Source organism: Lithobates pipiens, unplaced genomic scaffold, assembly GCF_037356315.1.
Source record: "Lithobates pipiens isolate NorthernLeopardFrog02 unplaced genomic scaffold, aLitPip1_a1.2 Scaffold_16, whole genome shotgun sequence".
NCBI classification, from domain to species: Eukaryota; Metazoa; Chordata; class Amphibia; order Anura; family Ranidae; genus Lithobates; species Lithobates pipiens.
The window spans coordinates 638,296,364-638,321,651 of record NW_027507748.1 but is presented as its reverse complement, the minus strand read 5'-3'; the positions used below and the strand labels follow the sequence as shown (position 1 = coordinate 638,321,651).

Genomic DNA, 25,288 nt, shown 5'->3' with positions numbered 1-25,288 from the left:
TCGTCATTAAAATCAGTGCTCCCGCCAAAACGGTAGTTTTTAAAACTTTTTTTTGCAGTGACCCATGTCCCCTGAGGCAGGAGGCAGATCGCCAAACCCTTTTTAGCACACTATCTTGCATATTAGCCGTTAAAATTAGCACTTTCCAATTCGAACGTTCGAGTCCCATAGACTTCAATGGGGTTCTAACGTTCGTGCCGAACGCGGGGGTCGTTCGCAAGTTCTGGTGCGAACCGAACCGGGGGGTGTTCGGCTCATCCCTAGTCATCATCAGAGCCCACAAAACACTGGGCATCCTCCTGGAGCATGTACCCAACACTGTGCTCAAAGAGTTCAGGAGACTCCTCAGGAGGATGTGGTGGGTCTAGGGAAGGAGTCACTGATGATGACATTGAGAGGAGGGAAGACGATGCGTTGGCAGCTGCTTTGCTACTACCCTCAGACTGGGTGAGAGAGGATGAGGAGGATGAAGAGGGCTTGGTCATCCACTCTACCAAATCGTTGGCATGTTGCGGTTCAACATGTCCAGCTGCCGAAAAGAAGGACAAGCATGTCCCATGGCCACGTGCTGATGACAATGCACCGCGTCCACGACCAGCACTGTTGTCTCTAGACACAGAGCCTGCTTGCCCTCTTTTATCGGCTCGCGCCTGTCTGCCTCTCCTTGCTGGCCTTCCAGACATGGTAATGGCTCCCTGAAGGGAGTTGGGTAAAATAGCAGTTGGGTAGTTTATATTGTGCTGGAGGCACACAACACCCACTAACTCCTGCAGATGCCTTTATTATAGAACACCAGAGATAAAGGGGTATATACAGATGTATACTGTGCTGTGCTGGAGGCACACACAACTTCCAATAACTCCTGCAGATGGCAAGTGGGCTCAAATAGAGAACAGCTATGTAGGTGGAAATAGCGGTATGTACTGGGTACAGAGCGCGCAGACAGCACGCACTATCTCCTAACACTACTGACTGCAAGCTCTATTATTAAAGATAGATCACTAGCTATATAGGTGAGGTGAATATAGCGGTGTATACTGCGGTCAGGGCACGCAGACAATAACCACTACACAACAGCAAGATAGAAAATCGGCCGAAAACGATCGGTGTGTACTGTGTTGAAGGTACACAGAACACCCACTGCTTCAGACGCCAACACACTACATGAGGCCGCCGCGATGGCGGCCTTATATAGTGTGGGGCGTGCACTACACAGCCTGAGCTATGATTGGCCACAGGCATCCTGCCTGTGGCCAATCATGGCTCTCCTCGCTGCTGGCGCTGCGATTGGCCAAGCATGCGGGGTCACAGTGTATGCTTGGCCAATCATGAGCCAGCAATGCACTGCGCCATCGCAGTGCATTGTGGGCCGTGAGCGCCACGCGAATTTGACACAAACGGACCAAAATGTTCGGATTTCGCCGAACGGACGAACAGCCAATGTTCGAGTCGGACGTACATTTGACTCGAACACGAAGCTCATCCCTAATCAAGAGGCTTCCGCGCTCTATGGCCAATAAGGTCAGAAGGTCAAATTATATTTCAACAGGAGCAGCAATCACTGTATAAGTTGGCTCTCAATGCTATACACACTTAAAACAGGGGGGGTTGTGCTGCGCTACCTTAAAAAACCAAATAATATGAAAATATAAAAATAAATAATTAGTACTAGCAAAAAACGAATATATGTGCAACTGTGATTATAAATTAAAACAGTGCCAAGTGCTTATGAGTTGTATGAAAAGTGCATACGTGCATTTATACATAAATTGACTATATAGAAGTGTCTCTGTGCATCATTCAAGTGTCAAAAATTCAGGGTACATTTGCTATATGCAATAGAACGCATATAACCAAATAGAAAAAAAACAGTTTAAGATTACAATGTGTATAAAATTAATTAAAACACACAAAAAATAAACTAATTCCAACAGGAATCAATAGCAGCAAATAAGTGAGTTACGATGCAGTGAATCACACTAAAGTGTCCCATTCATAGTCCAATCGTGCAATTTGGATGCAATAATCACAATCCGAAAAATTAAAGTGCAATGTGCCAAACCAACTCTCTTCTGGTGATATTCCGTGCCAGTGATGATTATGCTATATAATTACCTCGCAGCTGCAAGGTATGCAGCGAGAAACAAAGCAACTATATTACAGAGAATGGTCAAGGGGATGGCTGCGGAGCGGACTTCTGGAGATACCACAAACTCCTCCGATTTCCTCGTGGGTTATAAATGACAGGCAAGCTCAAAGGGATAAGTCAGAAAGATCCACCATGGTGTAGTATTTCAAAACCAACACTTTTATTTAAGATAAAACTTGTCTACTCACAAGAAAAACGGAAAAGTACACAGCTATAACAATAGACCGGCGAGCGCCTTGCTCGGATGTAAACGTCACTTCCCGTTTCCTACACATTACGTCATCCAATGACTTCGACTGGGATGTTTCTAAGGTGACCGGAAGTGGCTTTTGAGAGTACTGGGCGGGTATGTTCCACCCTCTATTTGCATACTTCGCTGCATACAAGGAATGTCACAAGCGAGAATAGACCAATCAGGACAAGCGGGTGTGTCCCGAACACAGTTCGCCTCCCACCACGCTCGAGGCACGTAATACACAGAGCGGGCAGGGAAAAACAAACGGCGGGGAAAAGACGAGCAAAAAGAAACCCCCTGCCCAAAACAATAACACTAAATTCCACCAGAAGCTAACATTCCTATGCTACACTGTTTATATATATATTGTCATGTCTTAAACGGGGCCAGTTTAAAATGCAGAGCTCTAACGGCGGCCATTTCCTTGGAGTCATTCCGAAATAGATAGGCAGACATTATTCTGGTGGTTAGTATCTTATTCAGGGCTAGCACGGAGGCGGCCATTATTATGGTAGTAAACGATGTATTGAGGGGAAAGAAAAAACTAGGTTAAAAACTACATTAAAAAATGGAAAGTATTCTTCATTTTAAATCAAAGCGGCGCCATGAGTCCAGCTTAGTAATAAAACCGCAGAAAAAAGGAATTAAAAAATATATGTAAAAACGCATTTAAAAACGCATATTTATATATACACATCTCAAACGCATGCATATATGCGTACAATCCATAAGAGGCCAAATTTAAAATCGTATTAAGATTAAATAACTACCTCAGAGTCTTAAACTCAATGACAAAAGATAATTAAAAAAAAAATTTAAAAATTGAACGCAAAAATGCAGAGAGGATCGCAGAAATGACGTTTACATTACAGAGAACATATGAATGATCAAAAAACGTCAAACTTTTTGTGTAACAAAAATTCTCGTAATAGATAGAAATATTAGAATCAGAATTTACATACATAAAAATATACCTGGCATAGTTAACTAACAGGGGAGGAGGGTAATAAGAGAATAAAAGAGGCTAAAAATCACTAATAAAACAGTTCAAATCGAACTCCACATTCAATCCCCTAGGGGCAAAAGTGTCGAGGGTAAATATCCACTTAGACTCTATTTGGCTCAAAGTCCTCACTTTGTGCCCCCTCTCCAGTGTTTAACGTAGGGGACAATGCCCCAAAATTTCAAATCCCTAAGGTCTCTATTATGATGGATAGCGAAATGCTTGGAGACGCTATGTTTGTCGTACGCCTTTTGAATATTTTGTATATGTTCCTTGAGCCTAATCCTCAAAAGCCTCTTTGTGCGGCCTACATACTGTAGACCGCAGCTACATTCTAGAACATATACGGCACCTTCTGTGTTGCAACATATAAAATCTTTAACTTTATGTGTATTACCAGTACTTGTGGACAAAAATTGAAAAACTTTGTTGGGTTTGCTTGCTCTTGTGCATGCAAAGCACCTCTTGCAGGGATAGAACCCTTTTCCCGTGAAGAACGTATAGTTGTTCACGGGAGCGTCCGGTATGTTTTTCACTAACATATCCCTTAGACTGGGGGCACGTCTGTATATAAATTTTGGTCTAGGTGGTAAGACCTCATGTAAATCTTTGTCGTTCAACAAAATGTGCCAATGTCTTTTAATTATTTTTTCTATACTTTTATATTGACTATTATAGTCAAGAATTATTGCTCCTTCTTTTGATTTCTTGTTTTTTAATTTTACTCAATTGTGTGTCCTTTTCTTTGAGGAGATCTTGGCGGTCCATATTCTCTACTTCTGTTATTTTCTCTAGGATTGTACTCTTGCCATAACCTTTCTCATAAAATCTCTGTCCCATGGAACCCGCTTGTTCTAGAAAAACTTCATTTTTACTGCAATTTCTACGCAGTCTCATGAACTGCCCTTTAGGAATGTTAAAAAGCCAGTTCTGATGGTGACAGCTTGTTACTGGGAGATAGCTATTTTTATCAACGCTTTTAAAATGCGTTTTTGTCTGTAATCCCCCATCTTCTTGTGTAATCACCAAATCAAGGAAGATTATTTCTTTTTTATCTGTGTTCCATGTCAATAAGATATTCATGTTATTCACATTCAAGTTCTGTTGGAATTCATTAAGGCTAGTACTACTCCCTTTCCACAGAATTATGATATCGTCAATATATCGCCTATACATCACCAATTCTTTGGGTGTATCAGAGAAGACTGCGTTTTCTTCCCATCTGGCCATAAACAATCCGGCGACGCTAGGGGCAAATTTAGCACCCATTGCGACGCCAGTTGTTTGATGGTAAAACTTCCGATTAAACCAGAAATAATTGTTTTTTAAACAGAAATCAAGACATTTGACTATAAATTTTCTTTGTGAACAGACAAGTTGAGAATATTCTCTCAAACCCCACTTGACAGCTTCGCAAGCCTCATGGTGAGGGATTATAGTGTAAAGTGAGGTTACGTCAGCCGTTGCAAGAATAAACGGTCCATCGTACGCAAACTTATTTAGGATCTGCAAGATATGCTTTGTGTCTCGGAGATAAGCTTTCGTCCTTTGAACTACTGGCTGTAAAAAATTGTCTATATAGGATCCTATCCTTGAAGTGAGTGAGTCTATGCCATTTACTATAGGCCTAGGGGGAGGATTAATTTTGTCCTTATGGATTTTCGGTAGATAGTAAATAATTGGTGTCCTTACTGATTCTGGTATAAGAAATTGAGCTTCCTTTTTATTCAGGACTGATTTTTTTAAACCCAAATGTGCTTTGTTTCTCGCTGCATACCTTGCAGCTGCGAGGTAATTATATAGCATAATCATCACTGGCACGGAATATCACCAGAAGAGAGTTGGTTTGGCACATTGCACTTTAATTTTTTGGATTGTGATTATTGCATCCAAATTGCACGATTGGACTATGTATGGGACACTTTAGTGTGATTCACTGCATCGTAACTCACTTATTTGCTGCTATTGATTCCTGTTGGAATTAGTTTATTTTTTGTGTGTTTTAATTAATTTTATACACATTGTAATCTTACACTGTTTTTTTTCTATTTGGTTATATGCGTTCTATTGCATTTAGCAAATGTACCCTGAATTTTTGACACTTGAATGATGCACAGAGACACTTTTATATAGTCAATTTATGTATAAATGCACGTATGCACTTTTCATACAACTCATAAGCACTTGGCACTGTTGTAATTTATAATCACAGTTGCACATATATTCATTTTTTGCTAGTACTAATTATTTATTTTTATATTTTCATATTATTTGGTTTTTTAAGGTAGCGCAGCACAACCCCCCCTGTTTTAAGTGTATATAGCATTGAGAGCCAACTCATACAGTGATTGCTGCTCCTGTTGAAATATAATTTTACCTTCTGACCTTATTGGCCATAGAGCGCGGAAGCCTCTTGATATACATACCCAGTATTTAAAACCTTTTTACTTCTGCTGCAAATATGGAGGTTTTTTCTTTTTTAGAAAAAAGAAAAATTAATTTGGAAGAAGTGTTTAATGCCACTAATATAGAGACTAAAAATAAGAATAATAATGTAGAACACCTGGCAAAAAAACTCAGGTATAACATGGAAAAAAGGGTGAGTTTATGGTGGGACACCACCACCTTTGAACAATACCTGAAAGATGGTCTAGTTCCTAGACGGCTGAGGTGGGATGTCCCACCAAATGATGGCCTGATGGATCAAGATTCAATAGATGAGTGGTTCAGATTTTTTAATGAGAAAGGTTTAGAGTTACTGCAATTTTTATTAAAAAGAAAACAGAGAAAAATAAAAATAGTTGAACAAATATATATAGAGCAAATTAAAAGTGATTTGGAGATACATAAAGAGTCTGCGGAATTTCTCACGTTGACCACACAGTTAAATAAAGACCTAGTAAAGAAAGACAAGGAAGTCCAAACTAGAAAGAGTAAAAAATATACCAGAGACATGGGAGATTTTAAAAATGATCAGGTTTTCAGATGGCAGAGTCAATTGGGACGTATAGACCCGATTTCCACCTACTCGACACCTGAGAGACCTGTGAGACTGGAGACAGCTGCACTTCCAGTCAACCCTGTCGCTGTGTCATATAAGTTACCTTCAACCAATGGACAAACGAGGAATAAGATGAACGTCCCCAAGGACAAGTAAACCTAATGATGGGCAGAATTTCCCGAAACAATAAACACCTCAATATCCAGAGAGGAGACCCTCACAAAACCCGCATACACCAAAAAAAGGATGGAAGAAACCCCATTGGAAAAAAAACAATAATAAGAAGGGTAATCATGGTGATAATTGACACCATCCCCCCTATCAACAACCTTGAGGCCCATATCACCCTCCATATGTAAGGAACCCTGCTCCCTATTATGAGTATAATCGCAGAGAAAGAGATGATTGGGGACCACCACAATCTTATCAACGACCATATGATCAATATTCAGTCCCTACGTATAACCATTACGCGCCACACAGAGACTATCGAGATGACGAAAGGGAAGATCATTACTACCAGACCTACTATCCCGACCCATATGAAAATAAGGCTTGAATAAAAAGGAAGCTCAATTTCTTATACCAGAATCAGTAAGGACACCACTTATTTACTATCTACCGAAAATCCATAAGGACAAAATTAATCCTCCCCCTAGGCCTATAGTAAATGGCATAGACTCACTCACTTCAAGGATAGGATCCTATATAGACAATTTTTTACAGCCAGTAGTTCAAAGGACGAAAGCTTATCTCCGAGACACAAAGCATATCTTGCAGATCCTAGATGAGTTTGCGTACGATGGACCGTTTATTCTTGCAACGGCTGACGTAACCTCACTTTACACTATAATCCCTCACCATGAGGCTTGCGAAGCTGTCAAGTGGGGTTTGAGAGAATATTCCCAACTTGTCTGTTCACAAAGAAAATTTATAGTCAAATGTCTTGATTTCTGTTTAAAAAACAATTATTTCTGGTTTAATCGGAAGTTTTACCATCAAACAACGGGCGTCGCAATGGGTGCTAAATTTGCCCCTAGCGTCGCCGGATTGTTTATGGCCAGATGGGAAGAAAACGCAGTCTTCTCTGATACACCCAAAGAATTGGTGATGTATAGGCGATATATTGACGATATCATAATTCTGTGGAAAGGGAGTAGTACTAGCCTTAATGAATTCCAACAGAACTTGAATGTGAATAACATGAATATCATATTGACATGGAACACAGATAGAAAAGAAATAATCTTCCTTGATTTGGTGATTACACAAGAAGATGGGTGATTACAGACAAAAACGCACTTTAAAAGCGTTGATAAAAATAGCTATCTCCCAGTAACAAGCTGTCACCATCAGAACTGGCTTTTTAACATTCCTAAAGGGCAGTTCATGAGACTGCGTAGAAATTGCAGTAAAAATGAAGTTTTTCTAGAACAAGCGGCTTCCATGGGACAGAGATTTTATGAGAAAGGTTATGGCAAGAGTACAATCCTAGAGAAAATAACAGAAGTAGAGAAGATGGACCGCCAAGATCTCCTCAAAGAAAACGACACACAATTGAGTAAAGTTAAAAACAAGAAATCAAAAGAAGGAGCAATAATTCTTGACTATAATAGTCAATATAAAAGTATGGAAAAAATAATTAAAAGACATTGGCACATTTTGTTGAACGACAAAGATTTACATGAGGTCTTACCACCTAGACCAAAATTTATATACAGACGTGCCCCCAGTCTAAGGGATATGTTAGTGAAAAACATACCGGACCCTCCCGTGAACAACTATACGTTCTTCACGGGAAAAGGGTTCTATCCCTGCAAGAGGTGCTTTGCATGCACAAGAGCAAGCAAACCCAACAAAGTTTTTCAATTTTTGTCCACAAGTACTGGTAATACACATAAAGTTAAAGATTTTATATGTTGCAACACAGAAGGTGCCGTATATGTTCTAGAATGTAGCTGCGGTCTACAGTATGTAGGCCGCACAAAGAGGCCTTTGAGGATTAGGCTCAAGGAACATATACAAAATATTCAAAAGGGTACGACAAACATAGCGTCTCCAAGCATTTCGCTATCCATCATAATAGAGGCCCTAGGGATTTGAAATTTTGGGGCATTGTCCCCTATGTTAAACACTGGAGAGGGGGGCACAAAGTGAGGACTTTGAGCCAAATAGAGTCTAAGTGGATATTTACCCTCGACACATTTGCCTCTAGGGGATTGAATGTGGAGTTCGATTTGAACTGTTTTATTAGTGATTTTTAGCCTCTTTTATTCTCTTATTACCCTCCTCCCCTGTTAGTTAACTATGCCAGGTATATTTTTATGTATGTAAATTCTGATTCTAATATTTCTATCTATTACGAGAATTTTTGTTACACGAAAAGTTTGACGTTTTTTGCTCATTCATATGTTCTCTGTAATGTAAACGTCATTTCTGCGATCCTCTCTGCATTTTTGCGTTCAATTTTTAAATTTTTTTTAAAATTATCTTTTGTCATTGAGTTTAAGACTCTGAGGTAGTTATTTAATTTTAATACAATTTTAAATTTGGCCTCTTATGGATTGTACGCATATATGCATGCGTTTGAGATGTGTATATATACATGCGTTTTTAAATGCATTTTTACATATATTTTTTAATTCCTTTTTTCTGCGGTTTTATTACTAAGCTGGACTCATGGCGCCGCTTTGATTTAAAATGAAGAATATTTTCCATTTTTTAATGTAGTTTTTAACCTAGTTTTTTCTTTCCCCTCAATACATTGTTTACTACCATAATAATGGCCGCCTCCGTGCTAGCCCTGAATAAGATACTAACCACCAGAATAATGGCTGCCTATCTATTTCGGAATGACTCCAAGGAAATGGCCGCCGTTAGAGCTCTGCATTTTAAACTGGCCCCGTTTAAGACATGACAATATATATATAAACAGTGTAGCATAGGAATGTTAGCTTCTGGTGGAATTTAGTGTTATTGTTTTGGGCAGGGGGTTTCTTTTTGCTCGTCTTTTCCCCGCCGTTTAATTTTCCCTGCCCGCTCTGTGTATTACGTGCCTCGAGCGTGGTGGGAGGCGAACTGTGTTCGGGACACACCCGCTTGTCCTGATTGGTCTATTCTCGCTTGTGACATTCCTTGTATGCAGCGAAGTATGCAAATAGAGGGCGGAACATACCCACCCAGTACTCTCAAAAGCCACTTCCAGTCACCTTAGAAACATCTCAGTCGAAGTCATTGGATGACGTAACACGTAGGAAACCGGACGTGACGTTTGCATCCGAGCAAGGCGCTCGCCGGTCTACTGTTATAGCTGTGTACTTTTCCGTTTTTCTTGTGAGTAGACAAGTTTTATCTTAAATAAAAGTGTTGGTTTTGAAATACTACACCATGGTGGATCTTTCTGACTTATCCCTTTGAGCTTGCCTGTCATTTATAACCCACGAGGAAATCGGAGGAGTTTGTGGTATCTCCAGAAGTCCGCTCCGCAGCCATCCCCTTGACCATTCTCTGTAATATAGTTGCTTTGTTTTTCGCTGCATACCTTGCAGCTGCGAGGTAATTATATAGCATAATCATCACTGGCACGGAATATCACCAGAAGAGAGTTGGTTTGGCACATTGCACTTTAATTTTTTGGATTGTGATTATTGCATCCAAATTGCACGATTGGACTATGAATGGGACACTTTAGTGTGATTCACTGCATCGTAACTCACTTATTTGCTGCTATTGATTCCTGTTGGAATTAGTTTATTTTTTGTGTGTTTTAATTAATTTTATACACATTGTAATCTTACACTGTTTTTTTTCTATTTGGTTATATGCGTTCTATTGCATATAGCAAATGTACCCTGAATTTTTGACACTTGAATGATGCACAGAGACACTTTTATATAGTCAATTTATGTATAAATGCACGTATGCACTTTTCATACAACTCATAAGCACTTGGCACTGTTTTAATTTATAATCACAGTTGCACATATATTCGTTTTTTGCTAGTACTAATTATTTATTTTTATATTTTCATATTATTTGTTTTTTTAAGGTAGCGCAGCACAACCCCCCCTGTTTTAAGTTTTTTGGTTTGGGTACAATTGTCTAAATTTGGACTTCAGCATCAGTCTGACTGGACTATGAGATGTTCAGCCTGGCCACAGGGGACACTGTCTCTGCTGGCAGGCATGGAACTATGGTCTGGTTGGGTGCTTAAGTTACTCTCTCACGGAGCCCGCCCAGTGGGAGTGGCGCTCTTGCTGTGCTTTCTGGGAGAGGGTATTTACGATGTGGACGTCATGTGGTTTGGGGTTCTGGTCCAGAAGGATGTACTGACTTCATGGTCCTGGTCCTCCTGACCAGCCCCCAGGAAGGCTATGGCCTGACGTGCAGATCCACCTGATCTTGTTGTCTCGGGGCTGGCTAGCCTGAGACGAGGAAACTAAGGATGATTCTGAGGTGTTTGGTTGCCGTCACCGGTTTGAGAGAGACCCAGTGACTTCGTGCTATCCAGGGGAGGACTCTTCAGAAGAAGACCACGTACGGGTTGGTTTCTTAGCAAGAGCCTGGAGGAGCTGGAGTACCCAAGAGAATCCGGTCTCGTGGATATCGCCAAGCTGGCTGAAAGATCCAGGTATCCCACGATTGTTCTACAAGTTTAGATTCCTACGTGTTCTACAACAACGTCTGTGGCAGAGACTTATTCCTGAGTAAGCACCTTGTTGGTTTTGTGAGAGAGGGACTGTCCAAATTGAGCGAGCATCCACTTGCAAATGGCTATTCTCTGCATGCAGTCAAACTAAGCAACTTCTTCAATATTGAATTTGACACTAAAGCGTACCTGAACTTCCTTTCCAACCCTCTGATCCCACTTTAAGAGACTGTTCATTGTCTATGTATTTGCAAATAAAGTCCATTTAAGTGGATCTGTTGTCAGTCTCTCGAGTTACTGGGCTATCTACCACGGGACACCCCTAGACGTGAAGTGAGGATGAAGAAGGTAACGGTAAGCCCAATCTAACCAGTAGCTCCTTCGGGGGTTAGTGCTACACAACAAAGACACTTTTTAGTAAAGTAAGAAAAGTCTTGAACTGAACTATCATTAGTTTGTTTTTCTGACTACCGTATATACTCGAGTATAAGCCGAGATTTTCAGCCTCTTTTTTGAGGCTGAAAGTGCCCCCCTCGGCTTATACTCGAGTCATCGCCGTCTGCCTGCTCGATCAGCGTGTCGAGCAGACAGACGGCGGACATTCTACCATTCAAAAGCCGCGCCTCCGTCTGTGATAGGCGGAGCACTCAATTTCCCAGCAGTCAGTGGTCCGCCTATCACGGACATCCGCTCATCCTCGTACTATGGACGAGGATGAGAGGATGTCCGTGATAGGCGGAACACAGACTGCTGGGAAATTGAGTGTTCCGCCTATCACAGACGGAGGCGCGGCTTTTGAAAAGAGGAATGGCCGCCGAGGCGCCGACGAAGAGCGGCGATCCTGGCAAGGCACGGGACGGAGGCAAGGCACGGGACGGAGGCACGGCACGGAGGCACGGGACGGAGGAGGCACGGGACGGAGGAGGCACGGGACGACGGAGGCACGGGACGACGGAGGCACGGGACACAGGTAGGCTGGACACACAAGGCTGCACGGACACACACACAGGGATGGATGGATGGACACACACACACAGGGATGGATGGATGGACACACACACACAGGGATGGATGGATGGACACACACACAGGGATGGATGGACACACACACACAGGGATGGATGGATGGACACACACACACAGGGATGGATGGACACACACACACACAGGGATGGATGGACACACACACACACACAGGGATGGACGGACACACAGGGATGGACGGACACACAGGGATGGACGGACACACACACAGGATGGACAGGCATGTCTCACCCTCGGCTTATACACGAGTCAATAAGTTTCCCAGTTTTTTTGGGGTAAATTGGGGGCCTCGGCTTATATTCGGGTCGGCCTATACTCGAGTATATACGGTAATCATCTAAACCTAGTTGTGAGCAGACAATCTGACTAAGTTTCAAACTTTACCTTGAAGTTAAAAAAAAAAAAAAAAGTTTGGGCTTTAGTCATACTTTATACAGATTTATACATATAAATAGGCCCTACATCAGATGTAAGGGAGCACTCACACCTCTGCACTAGGGATGAGTGCAGTAACGTTTGTATGCTGTCCTGAACCTGCCTGAGCTATACTGCCAGGAAGCTGTCCCCGTGGGCCATCAGTCATAAGCCGCAGCCATACATTATACAAGGGGTGGGAACGCCTTGGCTGCTTAAAATTGCTGGTCTGCACTAACAGCTTCCAGGCGGGTTCAGACCCGTATCTTAACCTGACTGAGCTATTCTCTATTACATCTTATTTGTTCTAAATAAAGTTTAATATGGCTGCAAAAAGCATAATTTATATGCCGTACTTCTGAATGAAAACTGTTCTCATATTCACATTTGCAGTAGTCATTTTTAGAGATATAAAATATTACACAAATTGAAGCAGCTCTATTCAATAACACTTCCTTAACCACTTCAATACCAGGCAAATTCCTCCTGTTTCTTGCCCAGGACAATTTTGAGCTTTCAGCGCTGTCGCATTTTGAATGACAATTGCATGGTCACGCAACACTGTACCCAAACTAAATTTTTATCATTCTGTTCCCACAAATAGAGCTTTCTTTTGGCGGTATTTGATTACCAGTGGAGTTTTTATTTTTTGCTAAACAAATAAAAAAAAACTGTACATTTTGAAAAAAATACGTTTTTCTTTGTTTCTGTTATAAAATGTTGTAAATAAGTAAGTTTTCTCCTTCACTGATGGACACTGATGAGACTGCACTGATGGGGACTGATAAGGTGGCACTGATGAGGTGGCACCAATGAGATGGCACTGGTGGGACTCATGATGGACATTAATGTGCAGCACTGATGGGCACTGATATGCAGCATTGATTGCATTGATAGGCCGCACTGATGGGCACTCACAGGTGGCACTGATGGGCACTGACAGGCAACACTGATGGGCATTGAAAGGGTGCTTATGGGTGCCACTGATAGACGGCACTAATTGGTGGCACTGATTGAAACTGATAGATGGCACTGATAGGCATCACTGATAAAAAGTCACTGGCAGGCATTACTGATGGGCACTGATTGGCATAATTTATGGGCACTGATTGGCATCCCTGGTGGTCATGGGTGGCATACCTGGTGGTTTTGGGTGGGTATCCTCAGGGGCACTGTGCTGATAATCAGTGCAGACCCCCCCCCTGTCTGGTCGCATCTGTCAGGCATGATAGAGGAAAAGCCGGTACATGGCTTTTCCTGTTTACACCATGATCAGCTGTCATTGGACACAGCTGATCATGTTGTAAAGAGCCTCCTTTAGAGGCTCTTTACCTAGATCGGTGTTACTGTGTGTCAGACTGACACACAGTACCACCAATCGCTCCGAGCCTCCACGGGCACGAGCTGGCTTGTTATCCTGCCTGACGTCATATGATGCCTAGTCAGGATAACTGAACCACTTCCCAGTCATCATTTTGCTATAGGCCAGGCAGGAAGTGGTTAAAGAATAAGTTCACCTATATTAAATTCAAATCTTCAAGCAGGTAAAAAAAAAAAAAATTGTATTTTTTTTTTTTTAACACTGCAGCCTGTAAAACATTGCACTCATGATCAGCGGGTGCAATGCCAGGATCCTGCAGACTCTCAATACATTGTTTGCCCTTACCTCCGATACGAGCAACCAGTTAATGAGCTGCAGGAAGAATAAATTACCTACGAGACCTTGGGAGTTCACTGAGAACTATAAGCAGTCGGCTGCAGTGGACGATAGTACTTGTAGTTCATTCATAGAACTATGTGAATGAATGACGCGGCTGTGTGGGCGGAGCTGCACTGTTTTTTGTTACAGTGGGTGTGAGGATTCTAAATTTGTTTAATTTTTTTTTAAATGTAATATTTTTTTATTGCCAATTCAAATAGAAAAACAATACAATAGATTATATATCAAATGACACAAATGATATCAAAATAGCCATTAAATAACACCTTCCTTAAACCTATAGCTCACAAATGGTCCCTTAATTCAGATGTAAGTAAAATATCAACGTGTTTCGGAGCATTTATATAACTTGTACTGTCTTCTGCTTAGAACACAAAGCTTTCATTTTTAATTCCCTCCCCTTCAAGAAGGCTAAAAGGGAAGGGGGGGGGGGGGGGGGCAACAAAAAATAATACAAATAGAGGAGGGAGATCCTTAATACGGGGGGAACAAGTAAAATGTTCCAAAGGCGAACTTGGTCTTTAAATTTATTTTTGAAAAATCAAGCAGTGTAAATACCTAAATCTGACTTGATATCAGCTTCCTGCAATCCCTGTACGCTGTTGGAGCAGGTCTATGGCTTCTTCGTCTGTAGGTAAAGATTTAAGTCCGTTGTCCACATAGAAGTCTGTCTCGACGAAGTGTCGAGCATCCATGCCATACTCCTTTTATCCGTCAAGGACTGTCCTTCGTAAACTGTATGTTGCAACAGCGGGTGAGGGACTATTTCCGAAAACATGTACCTTCATGCAGTATTCAATCATCTCATTGTCCACGTTGTTGTCACAGTGCCACAGAAACCTAAGGAGGTTCCTATATGCACAGTGAAGCAATAAAACATTTGTTCAATGTCAGCAGTTATGGCAACTGGCTCTCTTCTAACCCACATAAGTACACCTACAAGGTTGTTGGTTAGGTTTGGACCAGTGAGAACAACATCATTCAGGGATACGCCTTGATGCTTGGCACTGGAGTCAAATACTACCCTGATTTGCTTTAGCTTACGTGGATGATACACTCTGAAGAAAGGCAGGTACTAGCACGCATCGTGTATTTGAAGTGGTGGGGCTGGTTCGGCGTGATCATTGTCAAAGATCCTCTTCATAAAAGCAATGAAATGGTCCTTCATTTCAGGGCTGATCTTTAGTGTTCGTTAAAGTGAGTTGAATATGGATAGAGCCTGTTCATGATTGGTTGGGAGTTTATCCCTTGCAGCACAAAGAGGTAATGGTGCAATCCAGCTGTTAGACTCATCCTGGAAGCATTCCGTGTCCATTATTTTGACAAACTCTCTAGCTTCGACTGACAAGGCTATTTTGTCGTCATTGCTTGCAGTACAAAACACTATGGTACCTAGGTTGTTATCACAAAGGTTAGGAGTGAAGTCAGGTACTTGGATGATCTCAATAGGCTTCTCTTTTACTTTGTAATGGCAAGGGCACTGTTTGAAGTGGGATGCACGTCCATTTCCTAACATGTACGTTTTTGGGCGTAAGGGGCATCATGAGGCCCATTGCACTGCTTGCGTACTTTGTGTACTCTGAGAATGTCTCTTCCAAGTAAGATCAAGATTTCAGCATTCATGTCCATTGCAGGAATTTCATTAACAAGGTGCCTCAAGTGAGGATGGTGATATGCAGCCTCTGGTATCTGGTCACACTCAACTAATGTTGGTAGGGGTATGCCCTCTTCCTTATTGATATGAGAGACCATCGGCCCTTCTACCGAAGGTCCCTTCACGATCAGAACAGGTACAGTAGGTGACCGTGATATTGTGTCAATCTCGCAGCTTTTGTTGGTGAGATTGACACCCTGCGAGCCCCGTCGCAGGAGCCAGCACCGAGCCGGCTCGCATCGGGAAAGGAAAAATGTTTCTTTTCCTTTCCTGATAAGCGTCAAGCATCGCTGACATTAAGGCCGGGTTCACACTGGTGCGGGGATCCGAATTGGATTCCCGCCAATACCAGGCACTGTATTTGGTATGAATCTTAAGGGAGAACTCCACGCCAAATTTTAAATAAAAAAACGGCCCTGCGCCCCCCCACCCCAAAGCACCTTCTCCCCATGTTGATAAGGACAAGGGACTCTTCCCGACAACCCTGGTCGTTGGTTGTCGGGGTCTGCGGGCGGGGGCCCCCAGATACCGGCCCCCCACCCTATGTGAATGAGTATTGGGGTACCATGTACGCCGAAGTCAGAAGAAGACCCCCGGACAGCAGCAGTGAGTAAGAAGAAATCCGGGCTCCTCCGCTAGTAAAAGAGCAGAAGATATCGGAGAAGTCCGGCGAGAAGACCCCCCAAGACGGAAGACCATCGGAGCTGTGCAATAAATTATTTTAAAAACATGTGTTGTGTTTTTTTTTACACTTTTTTTCACCAGGTGAATGAGTAGGGGTACATGGTACCCCAATACTCATTCACATAGGGTGGGGTGCCGGTATCTGGGGGGCCCCTTCTTAAAGGGAGCTCCCGGATTCCGATAAGCCCCCCCGCCCGCAGACCTCGACAACCAACGGCTCAGTTGCACTGTTCATCTATTATGGCATACATCCTAATAGCTTCCTCAGGTTGACTCTTTGGGTATATCTTGACTAGGCATATCTTAGAACAGCATTTTTGATCTAAGCCTTCTCTACAGACTTCTGTGCATGAAGAAAAGACGTTGAGGGTGACCTTCTTGCTCTACGCCATGACATGAGACAGGGCTGGAGGTAGAAGGCTGCTATTAATTGTCTGAGAGCGGGCCCAGATGCATAGCTGTAACATGTCTGTTGCTACTGCATTCTGTGCACTTGATGACAAATTTACAGTCTTTATCAAAATGTCCATAACAAGCACAGCACCTGTAGCATATTCCAAGTTTCTGCAGAATCTCCCTGCACTCTTGTAATGTCTTTGCCCTAAGCCCACAACATTTCTTTAGGGGGTGAAGCTTCTTGTGAATAGGGCAATGATGATTAGAGTCTTTATCTCTGTCACCTGAATCGCTCTGGTGAGTGGGAGAGGATACGGATGGTGAGATGCCTATCCTTTTAACAGATATTTCTCTATAAAAGTCTCTACATTTAGCTGCTATGTTATCATACCTTGATGAAGATGATGATGATGAAGCAGGCAAGTTGGGTTCGCTGAAGCTGGGATTGTTTCTCGTCCAGGCTTGATCACTGATGAACCTGCAAAAAAATGCGAATGGAGGAAAAGCTACGTTATAGTCTCTTTTGTACCTTGAGCCCTATTGTGCCCATTTCTCTAGCAGGCCGTATGGCAGTGTAGACACCACTGGATTGACACCATGATCGATGTCCAGAAAGCTTAGTCCAGGTAGACGTGGGTCTGTCTTTGCCAACTCCAGCCTCCATGAGAAGGTCACCCAGATCTTGGAGCTTGCGATAGTCTTTGTTCCCTATTTTTGAGAAGTTTTACAGTCTCTTGAATAGAGCACTTTCTATGGTTTCAGAGCTACCATAGGTTTGCTCAAGTCTTGCCCATGGAGCAACAAGACCTGCATCTGAGTGGCCAACATGTACTGTTCTCAGTCTTTTAACATGATCTGCAGATTCTGACCCCAGCCACTTAATGAGCAAATCAAGTTCCTCCTTGGTAGTAAGTTTGAGATCAGCAATGGCAGCTTTGAAGGTTGATCTCCATGCCCTGTAGCTCTCCGGACAGTCGTCAAACCTTGAGAGGGTAGTGTAAATGAGCTCACGGTATACCATATATCTGGCAAAGTCATTCAAGTCTGGGCTCTCACTCTACGGTGCCAAAGTAACTTGTGGAACCGCTCCAGTGCGAAAGTTCTCTGGTGAAGTAGGGTGAGGTTTACAGGATGAAATTATTTTGCAAGAGCGTTTAACTGTGGTGTAGTCCGTAAGGATTGTGCTGGCCGTGGCTTGAGCTGCGGCTTGTCACTGGAAGTCACCTTGTTGTCAGCAAGAGGTGATGCAGTTTGCTGCATAGATGCACTTGTGTTGTAGACTTTAAGAGGCTCAGGCATTTGGAGCTGAGAGGTCTTTGTGTTGAGAATCAGAACAGTGTTGTTAGTAAAATGTGCAGGAGATAACTCTGTATCATTGCAAACATTATGTTTTAGTACATATCCACTGGTGCGTTCAACTTTGTCTTGCAGTTCCGCTGGGATGGACCAGTCTGAGTTAGCACTTTCTCCCATCGCTTGTTCAAGCACTCTCAGCCTTGCTAGGGCAGCTGTTTCCTCCCTTTGCATTTTCAGAATCTTTAATTGGGAATCTAGTTCTACTTCCTTTCTGTTATAGGAGCTTTGCACTTTTTTTGATTCCACATCAGCGCGAGCCTTTATTATCTTATCGCTTAAAGTTGAACTTCTGGAGCAAGAGGACCTAGAAGAACGTGCATTGTGCTTGGTTGATGTGGATCTGTGAGATCTGGTCTCCTGAATTTTAGCAATGCGGAGTTCTGCCTTACACTGGGCAAGATCCCTTTGTTGGTTTAGTGCATCAGCCCTGGTCAGTTCTGCTGAAGTGTCCTCTATATTACAGTCCTGCAAGAAAGCTGTGTATTTTGCAAACAGCTGCTGGTAGCGTTGATATGCAGCAGATAAGCAAGTTATAGAGTCTCTTCGTTCAGCTGGTCGATCATTAAAGTGAGAAAGAACTGACATGCAGTGTGAAGTTCTGTCCCATAAGTCTGACAGATTGTTGGAGAACTCATCTCTAGTGGATTCATAGTTTTCTCTGAGTTTCTGTGTAGGTTTTATTGTACGTTTGGGTCTTACACTCTTTTTTGGCAATATCTGCAGAATCTGCTCCCTGTACATCTGCGGGTTCAGAGGAATGGTGAATCTGCATTCGTTCAGCCACAAAAGGGTGCTCAGAGTCTTGTCTAGACATTTTTCAAGTTTTGGTAAGAAATGGTACTGTCTCTTTAAGAAGAGAAACAGCAGCTTAGACAGGTGGGCTAACGCAGTTCAATGTAGAGAAACAGTTTTTTAACATTCACATGAGGTGAAGTAAACTTATGTGACTATGTGCTTTACAAGATGGCGGATGGCACTGAGCTCGATTGCAGATCAGGCTCACACATATACACAGCAGGCTATGGGAATTCTCTGTTTCTTTTGAATATTCTGACTCCAATTGTTGTGAAGCAACTATCCCTTGTGAGACCTCTATGCCTGGCCTGTATAAGATATAATCACTGAGGACAATAATCATCAGATAGTTTGAACTCACCAAATACCGATTCCATCCAGAGGTGCTTTTATTCTGAACATCAGGTTACACCAGATGACAAGATACAAACAGATGAATAGGTTGTGGTATTTATGCGGTCAGAAGATGATATTGTCTGTAGCTTACAATGCAGAATATATGTGCCTTGTTAGCTGCATTGATGACACAGGAAGAACAAACTCAGGAAGAAGGGTGGAGCATTACATATGTAGCATTGACCCCCGAAGGAGCTGCTGGTTTATTTGGGCTTACTGTTACCTCGCTTGTTTGCTTCTCTGTCTTGAGGTTCCCGTGGTAGATGGCCCAAAGAATGTGGAAACTGAGACTGAATCCTCTTTTGGGTTATTTATTTAGAACAAAACAAAGTCTCTCAATAAAGGGTAGAGGGTTAGGAGTGAGTTCAGGCACTTAGATTGCAAGATGAAAGTCTTTAGAAAAAATCCAGAGAATAAAAACTGTTTCACAACTGGATTTAGCCACCCTCGGATAGACCTCTCTCACTAGGCCTAGCAGCCGGTGGGGTGCTCGACAAAGTCTCTGAAACAGACTGGTGAGATACACTTGAGCGTTACTGAGGGATATGAATAAATTTAAAGAACTGACATACGGTACCAGTTTCTCTCAGCCGACCCGGCCATACCGTAAGAGTGTTTGTTTATCCAGGTTGCGTCCTTCAACTAAGCCTCCAGGCTCCTTCAGAGAAACCTGCCTTATGCATGGTCTTCTCCTGAGAGAGTACTCCCCTGGGGTCCTGCAGTTGCTGGGCTTCTCCCTTCGGATGAGAAGGCACCGGACCAGCCTTGGATCAGTAGGCCCTGAAATACACTGAGGCCTGTCCCTGCAGTTGCGTTGCCTCGGGCCAGCCAGCCCCGAGACTCAGGATGCATGGTTCCGCACCCAAGACCAGGAGAGCCATGGGGCAGGGTCAGGAGGCAGAAAAGAGAGCCCCACCAACGTGGCGTTGGTACCTTAAATACTACCCCCCAGAATGCACAGCAGGAAAATACTCCCACTGGGCTGGTTCAGAGAGAACAGTGGCATTCAATGCACCCAGCTAGACTGCGTTTCTACTCTTGCCGGCAGTGACAGTGACACCTGCGGTCAAGGAGAACCCAGTTTAGCCCAGCTAGGCTGGTACTGAAACGAGAAATTTTGAGAAATAGTCCCGAAGCCCAACTGTGGCTTCAGGCAACTTAACTTTTCAAAAATCATAGCGCCTGCTCATCAGGAGCCAGCGCTACACATACAAAGGAAGTGTGTCATAACATCAGGAAAGGGAAAATGAGGAAACAAGTGCATTACCACAAAAGGTCACAAGATGGTAACATGTGAACTAAATATAAAACGTCCATAGAAAATGGTTAGAGAAACAATCTATATAAATCATATGCCCCCATTGGGGCAGCACAACCTTGTTGAATCTTTGCCATGAAGAATTAAGGCAGTTCTAAAGGCAAAAGGGGGTCCAACCCATTACTAGCAAGCATTGGCGTATCCAAAGTATGGAACATATGGCAAGTGCCATGGACGCTGAATGAAGGGGCGCCGTGAGTGGCTGGGCAGCAAGGCACTTACCAGGGTCTGAGGGCCTCTTTTTCCCTCCTGGCTCCCAAGCATAGGAAGGATGTACTTTTCAGCACCTTTGCTAATGGAAAATGGCAGCGCTGCAAGTAGGACTATTGGTCACTTGGTTATGTAACTTCTGTGAGGGCAGTCACTGGCCACGGAGTAAGCAGGCAGGTGGCCGCATTTTCCGATGCTACCTCTATAGTCCCGGCTACAGCATCTCTGACAGCTGAATATCACTCCACTGCCTGCTGTCAGGGATGCTGTAGCCAGGACTATAGTGGTGGTATTGGGGCCAGAATAACCCCATTGTTTTATGTTTTTATGCTCAAAACAAGTCCTGCCCACAGCCCACTGCCACAGTGGGGCTTCCACAGCACACCGCTGTCCTGTGTCCATCAGAGAAAACAATTGGTTTCCAGGACTGCCCCCCTCCGCATACCCCGCCTCCCAGATTCCGCCCTGCAGACAATGAAATCAACTGAGGTGCGGGGGGACTGTGGACTCAATCAGGAGATGTCTCTGGTAAGGGGGGAGTGGGGGCACAGACTTTGGCAGTGGTAGTGAATGTGCAGCACTGCAGCAGGCAGGGAGAGAGGGTGTCCTCTTGTATATTAGTGCAGTCATCATTCTCAGTCACACTGTGTGTGAGGCACAAGGGAGCAGCAGAGAAACAGGAGTGCAGCCTACTATGCTGGAATTTGTAGTCCCATGGAGGTTGGGAAATGCTCACACACACTGGGGAGGGGGGCTGGTCATGTAAAGTAAAAGGCTCTGTGCTGTAAGGGGGCTGTCATAACTGACCTGGCCCCTTTCTAGAAATACTTTTTGTCTGGCACACTGCTTTAAGGGGGAACTCTGCAGACTCTGGGGTAAAGGGGAACCCTGATGTAAGTGGGATCTCTCTGGATTCTGTGGGAGCCAGAGAGCCCCTCACATCAGAGGGCCCCAATACATCCCAGTGCGCAGAGATCCCCTTTGTGTCAGAGTCGCCCCTTACAGTGTATATAAAGGGGGAGTACTGGTAAATCTAATGTGGTGACCAGAAATCCCCTTATATCAAAGTTCTCCTTTACACCAGAGTCCACAGCATTCTTTAGATCATGTTTCCTAGTGTGGGAACTCTGGGGATTCTGATGTGAGGGGGGGTGGGGGATCTCTGGGAACTATAATTTAAGGGGGGTACTGTGATATAATATGTAACGCTACTGAGTCTGGTGTAAGGGGTAATGCTGTGGATTCTGATGTAAAGGAGGATTCAGATGTGAGGTAGGCACTGTAGACTATGTGGAATATGTAGGGGCTCATACACAAATGCTTTCATTTCTGAAGAGCGATCTGCAAACAGATCCTCTTTAGAGAGCATTTAAGAAGCAGTGAGGAGGCGTTGTATCACCTCCATACCACCTGCTTTTTTGTTAAGCTTATCTGAAAGATGGGTTTCAAATGTTTCGACAGGGACACAGTTTCAGTGCTTGCCATGGGCGCCATTTTCACTAGATAAACCTCTGTTAGCAAGGTGTACCTAATAAAGTGGTCGATGAGTATATACAGTATCTCACAAAAGTCAGTACACCCCTCACAGTTTTGTAAATAATTTATTATATCTTTTCATGTGACAACACTGAAGAAATGACACTTTGCTACAATGTAAAGTAGTAAATGTACAGCTTGTATAACAGTGTAAATTTGCTATTCCCTCAAAATAACTCAACACACAGCCATTAATGTCTAAACCGCTGGCAACAAAAGTGAGTACACCCCTAAGTGAAAATGTTCAAACTGGGCCCACCAATATTTTCCAGCATGGCCTTAACCCTCTTGGGCATGGATTTTACCAGAGCTTCACAGGTTGCCACTGGAGTCTTCTTCCACTCCTCCATGATGACATCATGGAGCTGGTGGATGTTAGAGACCTTGCACTCCTCCATCTTCCATTTGAGGATGCCCCACAGATGCTCAATAGGGTTTAGATGTGGAGACATGCTTGGCCAGTCCATCACCTGTAACCTCAGCTTTTTTAGCAGGCAATGATCATCATGGAGGTGTGTTTGGGGTCGTTATCATGTTGGAATACTCCCCTGCGGCCCAGTCGCAGTCTCTGAAGGGAGGGGATCATGCTCTGCTTCAGTATGTCACAGTACATGTTGGCATTCATGGTTCCCTCAATGAACTGTAGCACCCCAGCGTCGGTAGCACTCATGCAGCCCCAGACCATGAACTCCGACCACCATGCTTGACTGTAGGCAAGACAAACTTGTCTTTGTACTCCTCACCTGGTGGCCGCCAGACATGCTTGACATCATCTGAACCAAATAAGTTTATCTTGGTCTCATCAGACCATAAGACATGGTTCCAGTAATCCATGCCCTTAGTCTGCATGTCTTCAGCAAACTGTTTGCAGGCTTTCTTGTGCATCATCTTTAGAAGAGGCTTTCTTCTGGGACGACAGCCATGCAGACCAATTTGATGCAGTGTGTGGTCTGAGCACTGACAGGCTGCCCCCCCCTTCAACCAGAAATCTTTGCAGCACTCATAAGTCTATTTCCCAAAGACAACCTCTGGATATGACGCTGAGCACATGCACTCAACTTCTTTGGTCGACCATGGTGAGGCCTGTTCTGAGTAGAACCTGTCCTGTTAAACCGCTGTATGGTCTTGGCTACCATGCTACAGCTCAGTTTCAGGGTGTTGGCAATCTTATAGCCTAGGACAGTGATGGCGAACCTTGGCACCCCAGATGTTTTGGAACTACATTTCCCATGATGCTCTTGCACTCTGCAGTGTAGTTGAGCATCATGGGAAATGTAGTTCCAAAACATCTGGGGTGCGAAGGTTCGCCATCACTGGCCTAGGACATCTTTATGTAGAACAACAATTCTTTTTTTCCGATCCTCAGAGAGTTCTTTACATGAGATGCCATGTTGAACTTCCAATGAACAGTATGAAAGATTGAGAGTGATAACACCAAATTTAACACACCTGCTCCCCATTCACACCTGAGACCTTGTAACACTAACGAGTCACATGACAATGAGGAAGGAAAATGGCTAATTGGGTCCAATTTGGACATTTCCACTTAGAGGTGTACTCACTTTTGTTGCCAGCAGTTTAGACATTAATTGCTGTGTGTTGAGTTATTTTGAGGGTGAAGCAAAGTTACACTGTTTTACAAGCTGTACACTCACTACTTTACATTGTAGCAAAGTGTAATTTCTTCAGTGTTGTCATATAAGATAAATTTATAATAATAATTTATATTTAGAAAAATGTGAGGGGTGTACTCACTTTTGTGAGATACTGTATCAGTGTTTGGTCAGCTTTAGGCTCAGTAACCATAATATAGTCTACAGCAGTAATCCAAAGTACAATACACATACTGTATGAACAGATATCAGTGTGACTGCAAGTACTGAAAATCACTGACAATTCCTCCCAGAGACAGATCTTCATAACCATAGGAAGACAGAGCCTATTATCAGCTACGACCACACGACAGAAGGAACAATCACAGACATGCAATATACATTTACACAGGAAAGAATTACTAACCATGCAATTGTAATGGGCTTGGATGTCTTTAGAAATGATGGTCAGACTTCCAGTGTCCTCACCCGTCTTACAGAAACTGCACACTTTTGGTACATCAGCCATGGAGCTCAGTGCTAGAATGGAAAGGAAAATTCCTCCAGACACTTTCACTTTCTATTACCGTATTGAACGTAACACAAACTGTAGGATGGGCCAATCTGTAATACAATACAGTGTTTATTTTCAAACTCTTAAGGTTCAAGGTCTCCATTTCAAGCCGTTTAGGGCTGCTTTTATTCTTTATGATCCCATTATATTTCTTTTAATGTAAAGGATGTCTGTTGGAGAATAACTCTCAATTGCAAACTACCCCAGCGGTGCCCCCAGCATGTGACAGCGCTGTCACAAACAGCTCTCAGCAATGATGGGACAGGCTTGTTTCTTGTAATACTTTAAACCGGGAGTCCGCCGTTTTTTTGTTTTTTTTAAAAGCCAGCAGCTACAAATACTGCAGCTGCTGACTTTTAAAATAGTGACACTTACCTGTCCAGAGCGCCCGCGATGTCGGCACCCAAAGCCGATCTCTCGATCGTCTCTCGGGTGCTGCCGCCGCCATCTTAGCTATGGGAATCAGGAAGTGGAGCCTTGCGGCTCCATTTCCTGGTTCCCTACTGCACATGCGCGAGACGCTCTGCGCAATAAGGATGGTCCCCGCTGTCTCTGGGATCCGT

At 43.4% G+C, this 25,288-nt stretch overlaps 1 protein-coding gene across 1 annotated transcript in view; it reads right to left on the bottom strand.

Moving 5' to 3' along the window:
- LOC143984196 (PHD finger protein 6-like) overlaps nucleotides 1-24,703 on the bottom strand; it is a 238,071-nt gene extending 213,368 nt beyond the window's left edge. The window contains exon 1 of the mRNA XM_077484489.1: nucleotides 24,579-24,703. Coding sequence (XP_077340615.1) covers nucleotides 24,579-24,680 — 102 coding nt within the window. The 5' untranslated portion in view covers nucleotides 24,681-24,703. The remainder of the gene's footprint in view (nucleotides 1-24,578) is intronic.
- Nucleotides 24,704-25,288: the final 585 nt, after the last annotated feature.